The sequence below is a fragment of the Prionailurus bengalensis genome, chromosome E2 (genome assembly GCF_016509475.1).
Source record: "Prionailurus bengalensis isolate Pbe53 chromosome E2, Fcat_Pben_1.1_paternal_pri, whole genome shotgun sequence".
In the NCBI taxonomy this organism is placed as follows: domain Eukaryota; kingdom Metazoa; phylum Chordata; class Mammalia; order Carnivora; family Felidae; genus Prionailurus; species Prionailurus bengalensis.
Window position 1 is genome coordinate 20,330,037 of NC_057352.1, and position 22,321 is coordinate 20,352,357.

At 44.3% G+C, this 22,321-nt stretch overlaps 1 protein-coding gene across 2 annotated transcripts in view; it reads right to left on the minus strand.

Annotated features, from left to right (window-relative positions):
• Positions 1-22,321, minus strand: part of GPATCH1 (G-patch domain containing 1) — a 39,224-nt gene that overhangs the window by 8,736 nt on the left and 8,167 nt on the right. The window contains exons 4-15 of one of the 2 annotated variants that reach the window (XM_043599084.1): positions 20,401-20,561; positions 19,652-19,749; positions 17,721-17,779; positions 17,116-17,358; positions 16,063-16,210; positions 12,242-12,321; positions 8,979-9,183; positions 6,944-7,240; positions 5,554-5,732; positions 5,181-5,308; positions 4,394-4,521; positions 3,891-4,057 (exon numbers count right to left, since the gene is read on the minus strand). In XM_043599084.1, the coding sequence (XP_043455019.1) occupies positions 3,891-4,057; positions 4,394-4,521; positions 5,181-5,308; positions 5,554-5,732; positions 6,944-7,240; positions 8,979-9,183; positions 12,242-12,321; positions 16,063-16,210; positions 17,116-17,358; positions 17,721-17,779; positions 19,652-19,749; positions 20,401-20,561 (1,893 nt within the window). Of the gene's footprint in view, positions 1-3,890; positions 4,058-4,384; positions 4,522-5,180; positions 5,309-5,553; positions 5,733-6,943; positions 7,241-8,978; positions 9,184-12,241; positions 12,322-16,062; positions 16,211-17,115; positions 17,359-17,720; positions 17,780-19,651; positions 19,750-20,400; positions 20,562-22,321 lie in introns of both variants that reach the window. The other variant, XM_043599083.1, reaches the window with a different exon arrangement.

The window sequence follows — 22,321 nt, forward strand, 5'->3', positions numbered from 1 at the left end:
CAGAGCGAACTGACTGGTAGAAGTAGCTGAAGGTTCTCATGGAGACAGGTCATTAATCAGAATTGCAAAGGACTCACAAAAATGCAGTTGGAACCAGCACAGTGCTTCTGTCCTGTTTTCAAGAGTCTATCAGCCTTCAGAGCTCCAAAATTAGAGGCTAATGAAGGCCTGAACCTAATTAGGTCAATTGTCAATTGTCTGCTAAAACAAACCTTCACCATTCTCCCTCAAATTTAAACAAGACCTAAGGTGGGAATGCAAACTGGTGCAGCCGCTCTGGAAAGCAGTGTGGAGGTTCCTCAGAAAATGAAAAATAGACCTACCCTATGACCCGGCAATAGCACTGCTAGGAATTGACCCAAGGGATACAGGAGTGCTGATGCATAGGGGCACTTGTACCCCAATGTTTATAGCAGCACTTTCAACAGTAGCCAAATTATAGAAAGAGCCTAAAGGTCCATCAACTGATGAATGGATAAAGATCTGGTTTATTTATACAATGGAATACTAGTTGGCAATGAGAAAGAATGAAATCTGGCCTTTTGTAGCAACGTGGATGGAACTGGAGAGTGTTATGCTAAGTGAAATAAGTCAGGCAGAGAAAGACAGATACCACATGTTTTCACTCCTATGTGGATCCTGAGAAACTTAACAGAAGACCATGGGGGAGGGGAAGAAAAAAAAAATGGTTAGAGAGGGAGGGAGCCAAAACATAAGAGACTCCTAAAAACTGAGAACTGAGGGTGGATGGGGGGTGGGAGGGAGGGGTGGATGGGTGAGGGGTATTGAGGAGGGCACCAGTTGGGATGAGCACTGGGTGTTGTATGTAAACCAATTTGACAATAAATTTCATAAAAAAAAATACTGAGAACAAACTGAGGGTTGATGGGGGGTGGGGGAGAGAGAAAAGGGGGTGATGGGCACTGAGGAGGGCACCTCTTGGGATGAGCACTGGGTGTTGTATGGAAACCAATTTGACAATAAATTTCATAAAAAAAAAAATACTGAGAACAAACTGAGGGTTGATGGGGGGTGGGGGAGAGAGAAAAGGGGGTGATGGGCACTGAGGAGGGCACCTCTTGGGATGAGTACTGGGTGTTGTATGGAAACCAATTTGACAATAAATTATATATATTTAAAAATAAATAAACAAACAAGACCTAAGGTCCTATAACATAATGTCCAGAATGTCAAAATGTCCAGGATGCAATCCAAAATTAGTTGGTATACAACCAATCAGGAAAACCTCAACTGGCAAAAGACAATTGATAGACGCTAACCCCAAAACAATAAAAATGTTGGAATTATGTGGCAGACTTTAAAGCAGCTATTATAAGCATGCTCCAAGAATACAGCCAAATAGATGGAAAGATGAAAAGGTCTCAGCGAATAAAGAAAAGATATAAAGGAGAACCAAATGAGGATTTTAGAAATGAAAAATACAATAACCAAAATAAGAAATTCACTAGATGGGCTCAAAATAACATCAGAACAGACATGACAGAAGAAAGAGTCAATGAACTTGATGACAGATCAATAGAAATGATCTGATTTAAACAGAGAGAGAAAAAAAGACCAAAAAGAGGCCTGTGGGCCAATATCAAAAAGTCTAACATTTATGTCATCAGAGTCACAGGAGGGGAGTGAGAGTGTGGAGCAGAGAAAATAATGGCTGAAAACGTCCCAGATCTGGTGAAAAACAAGATTCAAGAAGCTCAGCAAAACCCCAAACAAAAGACTCTTGAGGAAACCCACACTCAGATACATCATAACCAAACAGCAAAAACCAAGGACAAAGTACAAATCTTGAGCAGCCAGAGGAAAAAATCACATCATTCTAAGGAGGGGAACACGTTGAATAACTAAATTTCTCATCGGCAAGCAGGAAGGCCAGAGGGAGGTGGTACAACATTCGTAAAGGGTTAAAAGGAAAGTCCTGTTGACCCAGAATTCTGTATCTGGCAAAAACACCCTTTAGGAATGCAGATAAAACACACATTCTCAGATGAAGGAAAATTAAGAGAACTGCACTCTCGAGTTGGAACTTCTCTAAAAGAACTGCTAAGTAAGGGGAGTTCCTCAGACAGAGGGAATGATAGGAGGGAGAGCTGGTACTTCAGGAAGGAAGAAAGAGCAACAGCAATGGTAAATATCCAAGTAAATAAAACGGACTGTCATCTCCCCAGTTCTTTAAACATGTCCAACAAGTGGAAGCAAAAATTAAAACACTGTCTCATGAGGTTTTCAGCACGTGTGCACATAATACATAAGGCAACATCATAAAGCTGGAGAATGAAGGGACCTACAGAGTGGTAGAGATTCTATATTCCACTTGACGTGGTAAAATATCAATTCCAAATAAACTGTGAGAAAATAAGCATGTATATGATAGAGCAATCATTAACAAAACAGAGTTAATGGGGTGCCTGGGTGGCTCAGTCGGTTAAGCGTCCAACTTTGGCCAGGTCATGATCTCACAGTTTGTGAGTTCAAGTCCGGCATCGGGTTCTGGGCTGACGGTGAGGAGCCTACATGGACTTCTCTCTCTCTCTGTCCCTCCCCCACTCACACTCTCTAAATAAACAAACTTAAAAAAAATGGGGGGCGCCTGGGTGGCTCAGTCGGTTGAGTCTCTGACTCTTTACTTCGGCTCAGGTCATGATCCCAGGGTCGTGGGGTCCCAGGGTCGTGGGGAGCCCTTGTTGGGCTCTGTGCTGAGTGTGGAACCTGCTCAAGATTCTCTCTCTCTCTCTCTCTCTCTCTCTCTCTCTCTGCCCTTCTTCCCGCTCATGCTGTCTCTCTAAAATAAAAAAATAAAGCACTAATAATAAAATTATGAAATAAAAAGATAATATGATACTGATGAGTCTCAAAGGTATGAGTCTCAAAAGATTATATACGTATATTGTCCGATTCCATTTACGTAACATTTTGAAAAGAACAAAACTATAGAGACAGAGAAGAGATCAATGGTTGATGGGGGTTTTGTAGGGAGGGAAGGGTATGACTAGAAAGGGACGGCATGAGGGAGTTTTTGGGGGTGACGGTACCATTTTGCATCCTGATTGTGGTGTGGTTCCACAAATCTGTATCTGTATAAAAACTTACCGAACTGCACATTTTAATGCATGTTCCTTGAAAAGATAATTTTAAATGAGGCTATCAGAAATAAAACCAACTTTTTGATAATTCCAGAGAAAGAAAAAAAAGGCAACACAAAACACTCAAATTCTCTAAAGATCTGCAGTGCTATTTCCTAGCTTATAGATTAATGTTCTAAGAAAGTAAGTTCCTTTACAGTTTCTGTAAAGTTAAGTTTTTATTAAGCGAGATGTCCATACTTGACTGATTTCTTTAAAAAAAAAAAAAAGAAGTAAAACTAACTTTTTATTAAATTCAACTTTCAACTATTAGACCAGCAATTTTTTACAAAGCCAATGGATATTTTGTTTATACTCCCCACAAAAGAAAACACAGTGAATTTTATTTCAATGGCTGACGCTAAGTGAAAGCCATCCCTGGCAAAGAAGTTTATACCTTTCCTCATATGATCAAAGACATGATTGAAACTACTGTAATGTAGAGCAGGTGCTGGCAACTACAGCCTCTGGGCCAAATCCAACCCACTGTCTGCCTTGTAAATAAAGTTTTATTGGAACACAGATGAACCCAATTTTTTTCCATATTGCCTGTGATTTCTTTCCCATTTGACAGCAGAATTGAGTGGCTGCAATAGAGACTATATGGCCCACGGAGACTAAAATATTTACTATCTGGCCCTTCTCAGAAAGCTGGCAGGCCCCTCCTATCAAGTGATGACAAAGCACCATCACAGAGAAAGGCAAACGCCCCAGTCAGCCTGGCAAAGAGAACCTGGAAGCCACAGATACCTTATCTGAGAGTGACTCCGTCACATGTTCTTCCTCTTTGATTACTAAAGGGCTGGACTCTTGTGTAGGTGGGCCAACTTTTGATCTAGCCAAACTTAAAAATTCACTAATGGAATCTTCTTTCTTTTCTTGTTTAGATGTATCCCATCGCGATGGTTTTCGTGATTCTGAAAGGTGGGAGGACATAGACGTAATATCAGAATGTGGCAAGTAAAAGGCAAGCTCTCCATTCCAGCTCTTTCATTCATTCAAGAACACCAGCAGACCTACTGTGGGCCAGGCATGGTGCAACGTGTCGGGAACATGGCAGGTGCTGAGGCAGAGCCCCAACCCCAAACAGTATACGTCTGGACTCTTACAACACGAGCTAATGTGTTCATATGAGCGATTCCCTTAATGGAGGGAGAGCTCACACCGTGTGTACCCCGAAGACTTTCCAACAGGATCAGGGTTGAAACCATGGTCAGCCATGGGCCCGAGGAAGCCCCACTCACTGTCAGGACCTTGATGTTGCGGCCCTTTTTCACTCGCTGCTTGAGTTGCAGGTGAGGAAGCAGTCTCTGGGAGTGTCAGAAAGTTGAAGACTGAGTATTTGTCACGTTTCACTCTTGGTAAGCCAACCAAAGTTGAACTGCGAGGTGAAAAGAAAACACATGTATGTAATTTCAAATAACAACTGTGAGGATAACATCTAGTTCGTGTGAAGTTTTCCGTCTTGTGTTTTTCAGCACTAGCTCTTCTCTTTGCTAAGAGGTCCCTGAAGGTGATTGCGCTTCTCCAAGCAGTTTAAGAATTTGGAATGGCTGATGTTAGGGCCCACGAGGTTTCCCTTATTATAGTAAGAGCTAGAATTTAACTTTGAAAATGTATTCCCATGAAGGAAAAGCTCCACTGCTAAAAATATACCTACATTTTCTGACAAAACCTCAGATTCAACGAAAGTGTCGAACTTTTATAAAGAATTAGTGTAAGTAATATTCTAAATGTAAACTATATGTGATTATTAAAAAGGTGGCAAATCAGACCAGCATTAAGTTTTTGTAACTTGACATATCTGAGTTTCACATCTTGGGTAGAGAATAAAGTCTGCTTTCTGGATGTTTGTTTATTATTATTTTTTTTTTTTTAAGTAACAAATTAATAGAAGTTAAATCTGCAGAATTTGCAACTCCAAGCATTTACAAGTAAATTCATCTAGAAAAGGGGAATTTATATGAATAGGTTAGGGGGAGAGGTAACTTTAATATGGGGGAAGGAGTACCGATGTGAGGACAGGTTTATCCAACTTACTCTGGATAAGGGTCAGGGACATTAAACCTCTTACACAGCAGCTTGTCAGGATGCCACTCAAATGTGTCTCGGGTAAGCTTCCCGAACATCTTCATCCTCACAGCCGACTGCTTGTCATTGACATCATTCTGGGAAAAGACATTTATTCTGTTTCATCAAGCGGTCACACCACCGCCCTGAGTGCTCTTTCACTGAAAAGCTTTCAAGCAACCTTCCAAAACTTCCAAACAGTGCTTATGCTGTGCCACTGTGCTAAAGGCAGAAATCATTCTTATTCTATAATGCCACGTATATTCTGATCATTCCACTGAGGGATCTAAAATATTTGTTTGAATTTTACACTTCATCATGTAGGGATGTGATGGCGACAGACCTCTTGGTCTCGAGGGACTTCCACTTGATCTGAGTCGTCCTCCTCCTTGGCATGTGTGAACCTGGAGGACAAGGTCGAATGGGAAGACACATACAGCAGGGCTGCCCGAGCAAACTCATCCCGCTCGCGGCCTCGCTCCCATTCTGTCATACTGGGGTCCAGACAACGTTCCAGGGCATCTATGGTACAAGGAACGAGAACCTGCTTCACTCTTAGGAAAAACGTAGGGCTTACAGAAGAACACCCGGTGGGTCCCACTGTGTCTCTGTAGATTTTACCAGAGAGGCCACAAATCTGTACCCTGGTTTGTAAGAGCATGGCGGGGAGTACCTGTCAGGTTATATCGCTCTCCCCCTCAACATGATGCTTTTATTGAATTCTGTCTACCACACAGAACAGAGAAAAACATTTGGGGACTCATGCTCCGTTAAATCTTCGAAGCCAGGGCGCCTTGGTGGCTCAGTCGATCAAGCATCTGACTTTGACTCAGCTCACGATCTCAAGTTTCGTGAGTTTCAGTCCCGCATCAGGTGAGCTCAGGCTCCACTTCGGGTGAACATGAGCCCCGCTTTGGGTGAACCCAGCTATATCCTCTCTCTCTGCCTCCCCGCCCTCTCTGCCCCTCGCTCACTTGCGCCCTCTCTCTTTCTCTCTCAAAACAAAACAAAACAAAACAAAACAAAACAAAACAAATCTTTGAAGCCAGGAACTTGCTACCACTCCGGGACAGTGATAAGTTCATCCTAACTATATTCCTAAGTCTTGGCAGAAAAACACTCCTTTTTCTAACTTTTGGGTTTTTTTAATTTAATAAATAAACACTGGGGGTGGGTTCTTAGGTCTGCTTTCGAAAACCGACCCCTCCGATTTGCTGACGACGCTCACGAGAACTGCTATGAATAACCGTAATCCCTCTCCTCAGTCTGGCTGTATTTACTCCGTAGATCACAGAGTGATGTTCCCCCCTTGTAATGGTTCAACAGCCAACTACCTTTTTAAATCAAATTTTAGGCCATGATTTAGGGCTGGATGATTAGGATTTTAAGACAAAGTGGGAGATGACCTTGTTCTCTTGGTGTGAAATGCAACACTTACAGAAGGCAGGCATCTGCACACAGTAAATGGTCTGTAGTTTAGCAGTAGCCACTGCCAAGCCATGTTCTCTACGTCAACAGCTATCTTTTGGACCTGAGATATGGAGAAACACAAGCTGCTTGCTCCTACTTTCTGAGGTCAAGAGCCAGGGACTAAAATCTTTGCACTGTTTGCAGCAGGACAAAGCAAAACACCGGCGGAGTGGGGTACTTCAATTTTCAATCTGGGACAAGGGCCAGAACGGCAAGACTGCTTCTGCTGGCTGAGAGGTGGGAGACCCAGGCCCAGCACCCACCTTTCTGACCCCGTTTCATATGTACTAAAAACTCTTCGTATCGTTTTTGCTTTTCTGGATCTTTCGCGAAAGGTTTGAAGCTGCTGGCTCTCGTGGCAGCTGTCCCACCACTCAATGCCATGTGCCACGAGCAGGTCCCCACGTCCGGAGAGGAAGGCTGGGGTCTGCTGCTTGAGGCCTTCTGGGCCAGACTCCTGGCCTTGAGTTGAGCTGCTTTAAGGTCAGTTGCCTGCTTCATTTCTTTGATTCTCTCTTTATCTTTTTGGGACAGAAACTCTAACACTGAAGTAGATGAACCTAAAAAAAAAAAAACAGTAATATGGAAGAAATGAAAAGTACCGTAAGACAACCATAGTGACATTTCTGTGGTACATACATGCGCAATATCACAAATGTACGTAATTAGAATGTCTTAGTTTTTCATCTGTACTCGTATTATCCCTGGGAACTAGACAGTGAAAATAACATGACTCCTATTTTACAGCTGGCAAAAATGGAGGTCAGTACTTGGGTGTTTATCAGGTGAGTGAGTGGTCCTAGAACAAGGAAGCTGACATCCCAGGCTCCGGACCTCCAGCCTGAGGCGGCCGCCACCTCCACAGTCCCACTGGGCACAAGCCCCGGTTCAGAGCCAGCTGCCCCTGCGGCATTCACTCCTGTCATAGCACCCACTGAGCACTGTCCTGGGCCGGGAGGACACCAGAGACAAAGTCCCGCTCCCCTACATGGGGGCATGGGAATTAGAGAAACCCAAAGTCAACAACGCCAGAGGATGGCTATGAGAGGAAGACCATGAAGGAAACAGGCTGACATGACTGAGGGGGGCCTAGAGGTGAGGGCTGGGAGGGGGAGCAGGGAATCACTAGCATATGTGAGGGGGCAGGGGAAGCCCAGAAGGTGCCTCCAAAGAGATAATATTTGTGGTGAGTTAAGTAAAAGAAGCCGAAGTAGAAGGGAAGAGCAGAGGCAGAGGAGATGGCAAACATCAAGGCCCCGATGTGGTACATCGCGGTGGGCAGGGTCAGAGGGCGGGAGGCAGGATCACAAGGCTAGACCTCAGGGGGTTAACGGAGAGTAGATATGGCTTGAAAAGAAGGCATGACTGGATCCCGTAGCCTGGTGGGGAGTCTGCGTTTGTCTTCAGTGTGAGAAGTGCTGGACCGTTTAAAGAAGGGCGGTGATACCATTCAGTTCGTCCGGCTGCTGTTGAGGGGAAGGGACTGCAGACGGGAAGGCGGGAAAAGGAGGCTGATAATGAGGCTCTGCAATAGTCCGGGCGAAAGAGGGTGGGCGCTCACTCCAGGCTGGAAGCAGCCGAAAGGCAGAGACATGATGGCGTCCCCAGCGTGTTGGGGACAGCACTGAAAGGACCTGCTGATGGACGTGGGTGGGCAGGAATCAGGATTCCTACGTTCTGGTCTAAGCAGCGGATCACTGGTGGCATCATTCCCTGACAAGGGAAAAACCGGAGGAAGAGCGGGCCTGAAAAAGGAAGTGGGGAACCGAGACTTCCGCTCTGGTCTATTGTATTTGAGGTATCTATTGGGCTCCCGAATGGCAAGTCCCAGTTCACCTCTCACAGTGGGTCTTTCTGTGCCAGCCTAGAGGGGATTCTCCACACTTGTCCATGCTTTCAGATGCACTCGTCCCTTTTAGGCTTTCGGGAAAGAGCTACAGTCCCCTTCCCCCTGAGGAAAAAATCACACATTCTCAGGCTGTGCAGGGACAGCGAGGGCACCGGCGTCCCTGATCTGCACCACATTCCTGGACAATTATTACAAGTCTGAAAACCACGGAGCTTAAGACAAGAGCTGCGATTTCAATGGCACAACCCAAACTTGTGTTAGAAAACAAGTCTTAAGAAATAAAGGATACGCACACTGCTGTGTGTGCTGCTCACAAGGAACAATTTTGTTCTCACAGTGTGGGAATACTCAGTCATGTACCAAGTGTCACTGAGAAAACAACTTTCCGTTTTGATTTTGATAACCCCAATTACTATCAATGTAATGTTCTTAATCTCTGTGGCGCATACCTTGAATGGGTGTTTCTCCCAGCAACTCCGCCCGCTTGGAGGCATTCAGCTGGTGCCTACTGTGTGTCCCTGGGTCAGGCATTGGCTTCCCAGCTGACTCTGACAATACCTGGACTAAGTGGGTGTTCTCTGAGGTTGCAGCTACCACAGGTCTGAAATAATGTACCGGTCGATAGTCTCTCGGCAATTCAGGTGGTGGGTAAGTCTTAAAAAACAAAAAAAAACAAAAAAAACCCACAAAACTCAGAAAAGACAGGCTGTAAGATGACCATGTTTGACTTACCCAAGAGAACCCATAACCCATGAGTGTTGTGAACCCTGCCCTTGCCAGGCCAACATCCAGCAGGAGGGTCGCACTGGGAACAGCCTCTCCAGATGTCTAGCCAACATCCATTCTGGATCTAGAGGGTCACCGGGACTCTACTGTTCCAATGGCCACACATCCTGAATGCTACCCCTGCCCACTTCTGCAGACAGATGCCAATATGCATGCGTTATGTGACAAGAAAGATGACAGTAGATAACGCAACGTATCGGCCCACATGCAGAACTGGCCTACTAAAAATTAGAAAACTTAGAAAAGTATGATTCAAGGCTTAGAAAAGACATAATTACTTAAAATAAGTTATTTTTCCATTCAGAATTATTTTTCTGGTTACATTTCAGTTCCAAATTAGAGTTTCAGGACTTACTTTTTTGACCTGAGGTATTTTTAATTCAAAAGCTGACTGAATTGAAATTGAAATATATCTGAGAAATTCAGGCACAGATGATGACAGAACAGATACATTAAAAGAAAGTATAACGTACTTTTAAATTACTGCACAGAAAGGTCTCCTTTGCTCTGAGTCTAACAAGCATGTATGGACAGTCTCATTTAAGCCATTTTCTAGATTTTTTCCTCTACTTGAAACCCTGAGCTCCGTAACCAGTGAAGCACCGAATGCTCTCCGGCTGTGGCTCCGGGGCTCACAGAGGGTTTGACAACAGTGACGTCCGCATCCCACCCCACAAAGCTGGCGCCAGGCGGGGTCTCCCAAGCAGCCCAGGTGGCTGAACCACGCAGCCTAGGGAAGCACCCGGCACAGTGACAGCCTGCAGCAGAATGCTAGTGTCACTGCCAGGACATCTCACTGTTTATCGCCTTAGCCCAACCACCTCCTCTGAACATACAGACTCCCAGATCAGTCGGCAAACACTCTTATGTGGCCGCGACACCCGAATCCAGAGGAGCGTGGCAGAAAGGGGAGGGGGTGTGCGGCCACAACTCTTATTAATATCCTCCACTGGATTCAAAGCATCCCACTCCCTCCGCTAAATCACGTTCTGTTTGGCCTCTGGATAAAGAGGCTGGGTTTTGAGCCCATATGTAGAATACTTGCCTGTGAAAGGCTAGGTGAACATAGCCCTTCTCTGAACTGTTCCCACGCGGAGCGCTATTCCAGCAAGCTGCACCTCAGGAACCCCCGATGTCTGTCTCCCTACATACAGCCCTCTGCCTCACTGCAGTGAATCTGTGCATCTGGCACCCCCACGGGAATAGGCTGTCCTTGGGGGCCAGGACTTAGTCCTGGAGGAAGTGAGTCCTCAAGCCCTGAGTCAAGCGAGTACTTCTCAGCCTTTTTTATGCTCTCATACATGTAAAAAACTAGCATCGTCCTTTGACGTTACTTGACATTTCTGGTAATAGTATCAGTTTACCATGTGCCCAAAGCTGTTCTGAATATATTCTGCTTGATGTTACAACATTTTCACGACTAAACAAAGCTGCTGTAACACCGAACGTGGTGTTTCAGGCGGCACTGCCCCTGGCCTCCCCTCTCCTGAAGAACCACGGGCCAAGCCACAAGGTACTTAACAGACGTTTGCTGAATACAAAAACAGAGAGCAAATTAAAGGATGGAACAATCTAAAAAAGGGATGCCAACAAGGCGAATGGCCTGGAGCCTCACCTGAGCTGCCAGCACCATCACCCAGTGATGCCTGCCTGTGGGCACGTGGCTCCGATGGGGGTCAGAGACAAATTACCACTTGGCCCAAGCTGCACAATGACCTCACAAAAAAACAGGACTATCTGGAAAGGCATGTGGAGTTCTCCATGGGACCTGACCTGCATGCACGCAGCCTCTCTTCCTTCTGCTTGCCCAGACAAGGAGTTCGAGGAACCCTGTCCACACCAGCCAACAAACACTCTTCCCTGCACTCAGGAGGAGGCAGCAATGGGGGCTTTTCTGACTTAAAATTTTCTGCTTTTCCTTAAGTTACATTGCCCTTGGAATTATACCAATTCTGTTTTCCCACCAGTTTCTAATGTAATTCTTTTTTTAATGGAAATAACCATTTACTTAAAACTTGGATTTAAAAAGTTAGCAATTTAGGGGCACCTGGGTGGCTCAGTCAGTTGAGCATCAGACTTCAGCTCAGGTCACGATCTTGTGGTTTGTGAGTTCGAGCTCCGCGTCGGGCTCTGTGCTGAAAGCTCAGAGTCTGGAGCCTGCTTTGGATTCTGTGTCTCCCTCCCTCTCTGCCCCTCCCCCAATCACACTCTGTCTCTTTCCCTCAAAAATAAATAAACATTAAAAAAATTTTTTTAAAGATTAGCAATTTAGGGATACCTGGATGGCTCAGACAGTTAAGCATCCGACCTTGACTCAGATCATGATTTCACAGTTCATGGGTTCAAGCCCCACATAGGGCTCTGTGCTGACAGCTGAGAACCTGGACCCTTGTTCAGATTCCTGTCTCCCTCTCTCTCTGCCCCTCCCTTGCTTGTGCTCTGTCTCTGTCTCTCTCTCTTTCTCAGAAATAAACATTAAAAAAAATTAAAAAGGGGTGTCTGGGTGGCTCCATTGGTTAAGTATCCAACGACTTCCACTCAGGTACATGATCTCGCGATTCGTGGGTTTATGCCCGGCATTGGGATCTGTACTGACAGCTCAGAGCCTGGAGCCTGCTTCAGATTCTGTGTCTCCCTCTCTTTCTGCCCCTCTCCCACTCAATACTCTGTCTCTCTCAAAAAATAAATGTTAAAAAATCTTTTAAAAAAAGACTAGCAGTTAGATATTTTGGATACAATGTGGTTACTGACATTTCTAATGCAGAACATGTTTTCCTGGACAATCACTAATAATTATGCTGTTGCTTTCTGAAAACAGAATTCACTTACTTTTCAGTTGTTAACATAATAACTCAGGTCACCTAGCAGCGAATATTTTAAGTACTAAAGCATAAAATAAATAGAGAAACAAAATTTTTTTCCTTACTTTTTTAGATGATAAGGGTTTAGAAGCCAAGGAAAATCCATCCAAAATTTTGCCAATGTATCGAAGATCTTTCTCTGATTCTGCAAAATGATGTCATCGATTAATTCCGGAAGCAGAGAAGATTAGAATGGGACAAAAGACGTCAGTTGTTTTTTTTTTTTTTATCTCCAAGAACGTAAATACCACAAGTCATACATGGTATCTTGCAGAGATAGCAGTAAAGGGGAGGGAAGAATAGCACGTAAAGCCATCACACCTCTGTTGACTCAGCCACCGGCAGCCGGGCCTGCGGCACCCTCCGTTGCTTAGGCTGCCCTAGATGTGAGGCCACGGCTCTCCAAGACAAGTACCTCAATATTGCTTTTAGATAAAAAGCCTAGCTTAGGAGGACCTAAGGTGAGGTGTACCAAAGAGTATACTCTATGGAGTAAAAGATCTCAAGAAAAAACATTAAGAGCATAAGTATGGATAAAAGCAAAATCCTGACGATAAGAGAGTCATTTCTAAAACCAGGTGAAGAACCAGGGGAAGACTACTCCCCAGTTTCCTTAGCAACTATCCAAATAAGGCACAGAAGACAATGCAAACAGGCCAGCCTGTAATCTAATCTCAGTCCAAATTAAAAGGTACTTCTGTCTTTTTCTCAAACGAAATTCTAAGAAGAGATAAAGATCACTAAAGATCACTCAGAGAACAGAATGACCGATGCCCTCGGACTGGGAGCCAGGGATTGGCCACTGGTTGTGGAGACAATCTCACAGACAGGGGCTCTGTGATTCTCAGGGATTTCCTGAGCATAGTAGTTATGGCAAAAATCCATATACACAAAATGCATTTTCTGTAGCCGAAAGCTCCTTGTGCATGACCACCATGAGCACTTACACAGGGGCTGTGTGGTCCTGAAGTAGACATAGCCGCCCTGGGGCAGGTGGGACCTAAGTCTTCAGCCACTTACAAGGCAGCACAGCCCTATAACTATCCTCCCCACCAAAATCATTCCTTGCACTTCAACTCATGTTGAACTTTTGTACCAGCTTCTGAAGTTCCTAAAATTCTATGGGATAATTTGAGATTAACTTTGACACTCTTGGGACCCCTATGTTTATAGCAGCATTATTCACAATAGCCAAATTATGGAAGCAGCCCAAGTGTCCACGGGTAGATGAGTGGATAAAGAAGATGTGCTACATACATACAAGGGAATATTACTCAACCACAAAAAAGAATGAAATCTTGCCATTTGCAACAACACAGATGGAGCTAGTGAGTATTACGCTAAGTGAAATATGTCAGAGAAAGACAAATACCAGGATTTCACTCATATGTGGAATTTAAGAAACAAAACAAATGAGCAAAGGAGAAAGAGAGAGAGAGAGAGAGAGACAAATAAAGAAACAGATTCTTAATTACAGAGAAGAAACTGATTATTACCAGAGGGGAGGTGGGTGAGGGACGGGTGAAATAGGTGATGAGGATTAAGGAGTGCACCTGTCATGATGAGCACTGGGTGATGAATGGAAGTGTTGAGTCACTGTATTGTACACCTGAAACTAATATGACACTGTCTGTTAACTACACTGGAATTTAAATTAAATTAAAATAAACAAAAAACATCTTTCACACTCTTGGCATTTTGTATTCGTTTAAAGCCCAGCACTTTTACTTCTGTGAATTTATTCTGAAGAAATAAAACGCAAATGTACATCAAGACAGAGCCATAGAATATTTATTATAGCTGTATGGATCATGGAAACAAATAAGAATAATTAAAAAATCAACCATGAAGACTGGCTAAGTTTAGATTCACTCAGTGAAAAACTTAAGATCAAAACTTAAGATCAAAAGTATAGAAAGTTGTGTCTAGGGGTGGGAGAGATGAGGAGGCCACAGCAGAGAGGGGATAAGGGGAGTCTGGGGGGATCAGGGAAAGTCAGCAGCTCAGGCTTGATGTGGAGAAGGGTAGGATTCAATTAGCACAAAGGTGTTGTATAAAGGAAAAGCCAAAGATCTGACCCAGGAGACAGTTCTAAATATGTATTATAAATTAGCAATCATTATATAATTAATATATTCTGATAATGTTAGTCATATAGTATTGTGTCAATATATTGCCATAATCAATATAATCAATAATTAACATGTTAATGTAGTCTGTAATATTAATATATTATAACACATTAACATACATCTTTTTAAGTTATAAAAATAATACATAGTCTTAGTAGAAGATTCTGAAAACCTAGGTAACCAAAAGGAAGAAGTGACATCAACAAACATTTGGGCACACCCTCTTCCAGAATTTGTGTAAAACCCTAGATTCTTTTTTTGGCGATAATGACAGAGGCCACTGACACTTAGAGTGCATGCTGTGTGCCAGGCAGGTCTCAAGCCCTTCACGTACGTTAAAATCTCCTTGGGTATGCCACAATCATGCCCACTGTCCAGGCAAGGATGCCCGAGGCCACAGCTACTAAGTGGGGAGAGCCAGGGCTGGAATCCAGGCAGCCTGTCTCAGAATTTGTGTTCACAGTCGTTAAGCTAACCACCTCTAAAAACTGGTTTGCGCCTGCTTTTTTTCCTTCCAGAAATGCAAAATAGGCATCCTTTAGGGAAGTTATACTCGGATTATTTAGATTTCAACATGCATTTTTCAGCTGTGTTGTACAGGAATTAGATCAAATTTCATCTAAAAATGTCTCTGTAGACTGTTTTATCTCAGCAATCACCTCCTTACTTCATTTAGGTGCTTATTATTATAACCAGAGAAGAGTAGGTACTATTTATTCAGTCTTTGGGCAGGTACCATGCCAAACACCGAGTCATGCCACTTAATCCTCACAATGACCCTCAGGGCGGATCTGATCCTCACTTTACAAATGATGCCCAGAGAGGTTACTAGTCTTGCCCCATGTCCCACTGCTGGGCAGTAGACAGCTGTGATCCAAATCCAGTCAGATGACTCCAAATCACATGCTACTAACATCTGCTCCAAACTGTCTCCTCCCTACAAAAAAAGCTGAAGTATTACTTAGAACCACAGGATCTAAAGGCGCCTGGGTGGCTCAGTGGTTAAGCATCTGACTTCAGCTCAGGTCATGATCTCACAGATCTCACAGTTCATGAGTTCGAGTCCCACGTCAGGTGAGCTCAAGCCCCACTTCAGGTAAAACATGAGCCCTGGGTGAGCCCCACTTTTCTCTCTCTGTCTCTCTTTCTCTCTCTCTGTGCCTCACTCACTTGCACCCTCTCTCTCTCAAAAAATAAAACAAAAAAGAACCACAGGATCTGAGTCACTACAGACCCTGACCTGAAAGTTAAGTTGTGTTAAGACATGTCCATCTCCTAGCCCAACAAGAGCCCCCAGGAATCAGGGACTCAAGTGAGGAGACTGGCTGGGTGCCAATACCAAGCTCCCTCTTGCTGAAGGTCCCACACCAAAGTTCCCACACCTGGCCTTCTGACCTGCTGGGCCTATGTTGGCCAGTTGCCCAGTTTCTTGGGCTTCCCTCTGACCCAGTGCCACCTCTGACCTGCAGCACGAGCACCTCTCCACATACTCGCTCCTTCCCTGATTCCAGACCTCTTCCTCCTCCCCACCTTGGCCTTGTCTTGACAGCTGGCTTTGGCTCCGGCCCGGTCTACCTTCTGTCTTACCCCCCACACGGGGCCTCTCTTCTCTCCACTTTGTTTCTCACCCTCCATCTCTGACCACCACCCCCCAACTCCACCGAGGCTGACACTGCAGTTATCAATTCTGCAATCCCTTCTTCCTGATACCCTGACATTTGGTCCTACCATTGGTTGAGGGTCTATGGAATTACCTTTCTGACTTTTATACTGCCTGGGTGCTGTCCAGCCGTAGAGTCCATCTCCAGGCTCCTCATCCTTCAAAATGGTGTCATATTTGGATAAAGTTTCTGTGGCATAGATGTCATCATCTTCCTCTTCCAGGGCACCAACACCAAAAGCCTTCAAAAACAAGGTTTCAAACAGCAATGACAGATTTTAGAGCATGTCTCCACTGAAGAATAAAGCTACTTTAAGGATGTGGTTGAACAGACCACATTAGCATTGCAAGATCACCAAAAGAGAGGGGAAGCAGGAGACCAGATTAACACATACACTCTAGTCCTCTTGGAAACAGTGACCGGAAGTGAATGCCGTCCTCCAGTGCTGGGACTGTCCTCCAGGCCTAGCAGCAGCTACAGGTCTGGGGCCTAGCGAAGGAAGGCGTGGAGAACACACCCAGCATCAGCGCGGGAGGAGAACAGGGCCTCCAAAAGCAGAAAGGCAGAATATTCATCTTCCGGTCATTGTGGCCTGGGGCCATTGCTGGTGACCAGGATCTCAAGGCACCACTATTGAAATAGCTATTGTAAGAACCTCTAACCTTTGTGGACATGGCCTCCAACAAGGATTACTTTTTGTTTGAAAAAAATTTGGAGGGATGCCTGGGTGGCTATTGGTTGAGCGTCAGACTCGTAATTTCAGCTCAGGTCATGATCTCGGGGTTTGTGGGATCGAGCCCAGCGTTGGGCTCTGTGCTGACAGCTCAGAGCCTGGAGCCTGCTTCAGATTCTGTGTGTGTGTCTCTCTCTGCCCCTCCCCTGCTCACGCTCTCTCTCTCTCTCTCTCAAAAATAAATAAACATAAAAAAATGTTTTTTTAAAGAACATTAGGTCACAGGATCTCAGCAGTACCTATTAAAATCAGGAAGGTGTGCTTGAAGCGTGTTCAGAAAAGGCTGTAAGGAAAACATAACCACCTCAAAGTCTTCGCATAGTCAATGAATAATGACTGCTATAGATATAGCATAATATGGAAAGCGTTCTCATTTGTCAGTGGTTCCATGTTCATGAAACAGAAACTTTTACCTGGCCTGAAATTCCCAATTTTCTTCCTTTATTCACCCCAATCTCTCCAAGGAGATTGCTGGCTCCCTCAGGTCCCCCACTGAAAAGATTAAAATGTTCTCCCGCAGTTCCAAACAATGCTTGGTGGGGATCCAGGCCCTTGTAAGCCAGTCCATGCACGTTATCTTTAGGTGTGAAATCCACAGGTGTGATGTCTTTGGGTGCAAAGGTCACATTTTCAGGCACATAGTCATCATCTTCATCCTATTTAACCACGAGGAAAAAGGAGAATGGAGGTGAGTCACTGACTGGTGCAAAGGAAGCCTATAAAATACTATTTTCAAATGACTACTTCCAAACAGAACAATGACCAAACTTTCATTTCCACTATTACAAATTGCTAAATTGAGTCCCTGATACTCAAGAATCTGAACACACCTTGGACATGTATGGTGAGGGCGTGTTGCTGAATACATTCTCTGACATGAAGACAGTTTCAGGGTAGGGGTATTTCACCGTAATGGGATCTGACTGATTTCTAAAATTCTTCTGACCCTAAAATTGCACGTTCATAAACTAACAGGTGTCACTATACCAAATTCAAGGTCAGCCTTTGCATATAGTACCTCGGATCCTTCAGAGCCTCCAGGGGGTAACGCACAGCCATAGATTTTTACTCCAGGATCTATAAAAGAGATGTCAAATACATTAGTCATGAGCAGCTAAAAATATGGAAATCTAACTTGCTGACATTCTTTAGAAGTCCATGACAGCACTTATGAAAGGTACTACGGCTTTAGGGTCAGAGACTGATCACTCAGGAATTGTTTTCCACCAGCCTCTGCCCCACCCACACTCTGTCAATAATGTGCTCAGTGACCAACCACTACTGTCCCAGGGCCACAGAGAACCCAAAGGAAATTATTACTGCCTCCAAGAGTTCGTACTCTGGCTGGGGAGACCAAGGGTAAGACATAAATAGAAAAGGATCCTATTAAACTGTGACACAGTTTTGGTAAGAGTAGGAAACAGTTTCACATGGTGCTAGCAGAAATATAAACTAGTACAATTCTAGTACAATGCTATTACGCATGACACACAAAAAGCCTTAAAATACAGGTGACCTTTTGGGAATGGAAATTGGTAGAGCCACTGTGGAAAACAATACAGAGGTTTCTCAAAAAATTAAAAATAGGGGTGCCTGAATGGCTCAGTCGGTTAAACGTCCAACCTCCGCTCAGGTCATGATCTCCCGATTCGTGAATTCAAGCCCCGCATTGGACTCCGTGCTGGTGATGCGGAGCCTGCTTGGGATCCTCGCTCTCCCCTCTCTCTCTCTCTGCCCCTCCTTCACCAGCGCTTTCTCTCTGTCTCAAAATAAATGAACTTAAAAAAATTTAAAAATAAAAATACCATATGATCTAAAAATTCTACTAGTCGGTATTTATCCAAAGGAAAAAACAAAAACACTAATTTGAAAAGATACACACACCCCTATTTTATTACAGCATTATTTACAATAGCCGAGATATAGAAGCAACCTCAGCATCCATCAACAGACGAGTGGATAAGAAAGAGGGGGTATAGTTAAATATCCCATGGAATATTACACAGCCATAAGAAGGATGGGATCATGTCATTTGTGACATGGATGAACCTAGAGGATGTTGTGCTAAGTATTGGCTGAGAAAGACAAATTTCACTCATATGTGGAATCTAGAAAAAAAAAAATAAATGAATAAACAAATAGCAGAATCAGACCTATAAATGCAGAGAACAAACTGATGGTTGCCAGATGGAAGGGGACTTAGAGATGGGTAAAATGCGTGAAGGGAAGTGGGCGATATAGGCTTCCAGTTCTGGAATGCATAAGTCACAGGGATAAAAGCCACAGCACAAGGAATACAGTCAATGGTACTGTAACAGCACTGTATGGTGACAGATGGCCACTACTCTTGTGGTGAGCACAGCAGAACCTATGGACTTGTCCAATCGCTGCACTGCTCACCTGAAACTAATGTAACATTGTGTGTCAACTGTACTCAAATTTAAAAAAAATACAGTTGACTCTTAAACAGCACAGGTTTGAACTGCAAAGGTCCATTTACACACACACTTTTTATAGTAGAGCTAGTGTGAATATATTTACCTTAGGATTTCCTCAATAATAATTTCTCTTCTCTAGCTTACTTTATTGTAAGAATACAGTATTTAATACCTATAACATATAAAATATGTGTTAATTGACTGTTTATGTTATCAGTGAGGCTCTTGGTCAATAGTAGGCTATTAAGCAGGTAAGTTTTTAGGAAGTCAATAGTAACATGTGGAAATACAACACTGTATGTTATATAAGTATATATATATATATATATATATAATTTGTACTTGAAAATAAACAAGTAAATGTTATACATGGATTTTCAACTGCATGCAGGGTTAGCATTGTTCAAGAGTCAACTGTATCTGCATATTACTTTGCCCAGCAGCTTCATTTCCCGAAACGTGTAGCCATTAAAAAGTGTGCTACAGAATTGATGACAATCAATATACATACCAGGTTTTTGTCGGCGAGGTCTTCTCTTTACTCGAGGGCCAATTCCTTGTCCTTCCTTCCAGCCCATTTTTCTTAGCAATTCAAAACCAATAGACAATCTAGGATATCAAGGCATTGAACGTGAACTTCCTTTTATAATACTGGAGGATAGTAAGAAATCAGCAGTCTTTGAGTCCCTGTCCAGCTCACACACTTGTGCCTGAGCCCTGAAACACAGCCCACCCCCATGCACATCAGAACCACATGGATCTGCCGTTCTGGCCACAGCTCACTGGACGTGGGTGCACACCGAACCTGGGGAAGTCCATCCGTGTCCTCTCCGCTGGGCCTTTGGAAAGGACACCTGGGGGCTCTAAATGGTCCTTGTCAAGCCTGGGGCCTAAGAAACCATGAGTCTGAGGCTGCCACATCAGGCCACACACCCAGGAACAGAACAAGGAGATATGCAGAAAGAGAGGGAAGAATGAGGCAGACCGGAGAGAGCCCTTGAGGCTTCTGAGGGAGGGTGGGAGGGAAGGCACCCGAGTTCCTAACAGCTCACCAGCCTCCACCAGCCCCAGCAGCAGAGCTGGTCACTGGAGCTCTAGAAAACGCCATGCGATAAAAGCGCAAGATCCTTTTGGCAAAACCCCCTTTTGCACTCAAGCTAGGCTTCTCCTACTTGCAACCAAACTATCTGTAATTAAGATCATTATGTATATGCAAAGCAGATGCCAAGATCACAAAGGTTAGAACAAAATTCTTCTCACTTTGCTGGTGTTATGAGGTCATCAAGCAGAGTAGCTCCAGGAATGGGGGCAGTAGCAGCTGCTAACTGCCTGGCCTTTTCTCGTATTCTATCTTTGGTTTTGGAAGCAAAATCATCCGTGGTGACAATTGCTTTAGGTGCTATCCCAAATTCACTAAGATCCTTTAAAAGAAAATTCAAACAGAATTACTTACATTATTTGGTAAGTGATTAACCGTAATACATCACGTAGCTTTATTTCTTAAAAAAAAAAAAAAAAAGTTAAAACCACACAACTGATGGGATGCCTGCCTTGCTCAGTCAGAAAAGCACGCAACCCTGATCTCGGGGTTGTGAGTTTGAGCCCCGTGTTGGGTACAGAGATTACTTAAATAAATGAATACGTAAAAACTTTAAAAAACAAACAAAAAAACTACACAACCAAATTAGGCATCAGTGGAGCAGCTGACTTATGTGTGTGCGTGTGTGTGTTTGCATGTGTGTGTGGAGCAGCTGACTTTATATCTGCCTTTAGGATCCTCACAAAAGCTAAGGCCGGTAGCCGAAGACAGGGCATGATGACGGCCACTCAGTGAGGCCACAAGAGGCACAGCCAAGCTAGGAAGATAAGAAGTAATTAAAATCCAATAATTACTTCTACAGAAAGTAACTGTTGCCTCAGACAATATTTCAAAGGTCAGAGTGCAGGGGGCAAATCTCAGAGTCACAGTCAGCAAGCATTCCTGAGCATGTATGTGCTACCTTAAGTGTTTCTGCATTTCCTGTTGGCTGCCTTTCCGATAGCCTATGCCCTCCCTCTTTCCTCACAGAGCCCTGAAGCTGTGCAGACACCCGCCCCCCTCAGTGCCACCATGCACTCCCGCAGTGGTGTCCTGGTGTGTATGCTGGGGCCCGGGGAGAGTTAGGCAATAGGGGTTCGTATCTTATCTAAGCCAGTCCTTTGATCCCACTTCCACTGCCAAGGATGGCTTTAAGAATGAGCACGTAAAACAATCTGCCCCAGCAGACGTGAGGTAAAATCCCCAGTAGGACTTATGGGAATGGTTTCCTTGCTCTCAAGAAAAGATACCAAAGAAAAGCCCTCCTTCCACTAGGTGATGTGATCCTGGATGTGCCATCTGGAGCTACTGTAGCCACCTTGGGACCACAAGGAGAGTTGATGTAAGGACAAGCTGACATGCAGAAGATGGCTGAGAAGAGAGGACGCGGGGCCTCGCTGACATCTAGGCTTCTTGTTCCATGAGTCGTGTTTCCATATAGATTATGCTAGTCAAATAGGAAGGGGACCTCCCCTTGCCTCTTACCTGCAACCTAAAGGATGTTAATATCGTGTTCTATTTCTTCTTTATCACAAATGAATCCATGACTAGGTTTTAAGGAAACAGAGGTTTAATTTTAAAGCAAAATGGAGCATGGGGTTCCTGGGTGACTCAGTTGGTTAAGCTTCCGACTCTTGCTGTTGGCTCAGGTCATGATCTCGCGGCCGGGGAGTTCGAGCCCCGCATCAGGTTCTGCGCTGGCAATGCAGAGCCTGTTTGGGATTCTCTGCCTCCCCCTCTCTCTGTCCCTCCCTTGCTCATGCTGTATCTCTCTCTCAAAATAAATAAATAAACATTTTTTTAAAAAAATATGGAGCACACCCCCCCCAAGCTCCCATTTACCCCTAAGAAGTGCACAGTCATCGTTGTGTTAATGGGGTACCCAGGTGCCTGCACAGGGCTCCCTTTGACTCCAACTGGTCTAGTCGCTCACCGTTCCTTAAACGGTAGTGTGCACAAAGTTATTGTCGGAGGCTGTGGACTCAGCTCCGTGGATACTGCACTTTTGGAGCAACTGGGGCTTCTTCAAGGAAATTTGCCTATGAACGACTTTCCTCTCCACCCTTAACTTTAGAAACTGGCCCCAGCATAAGATGCTACTCC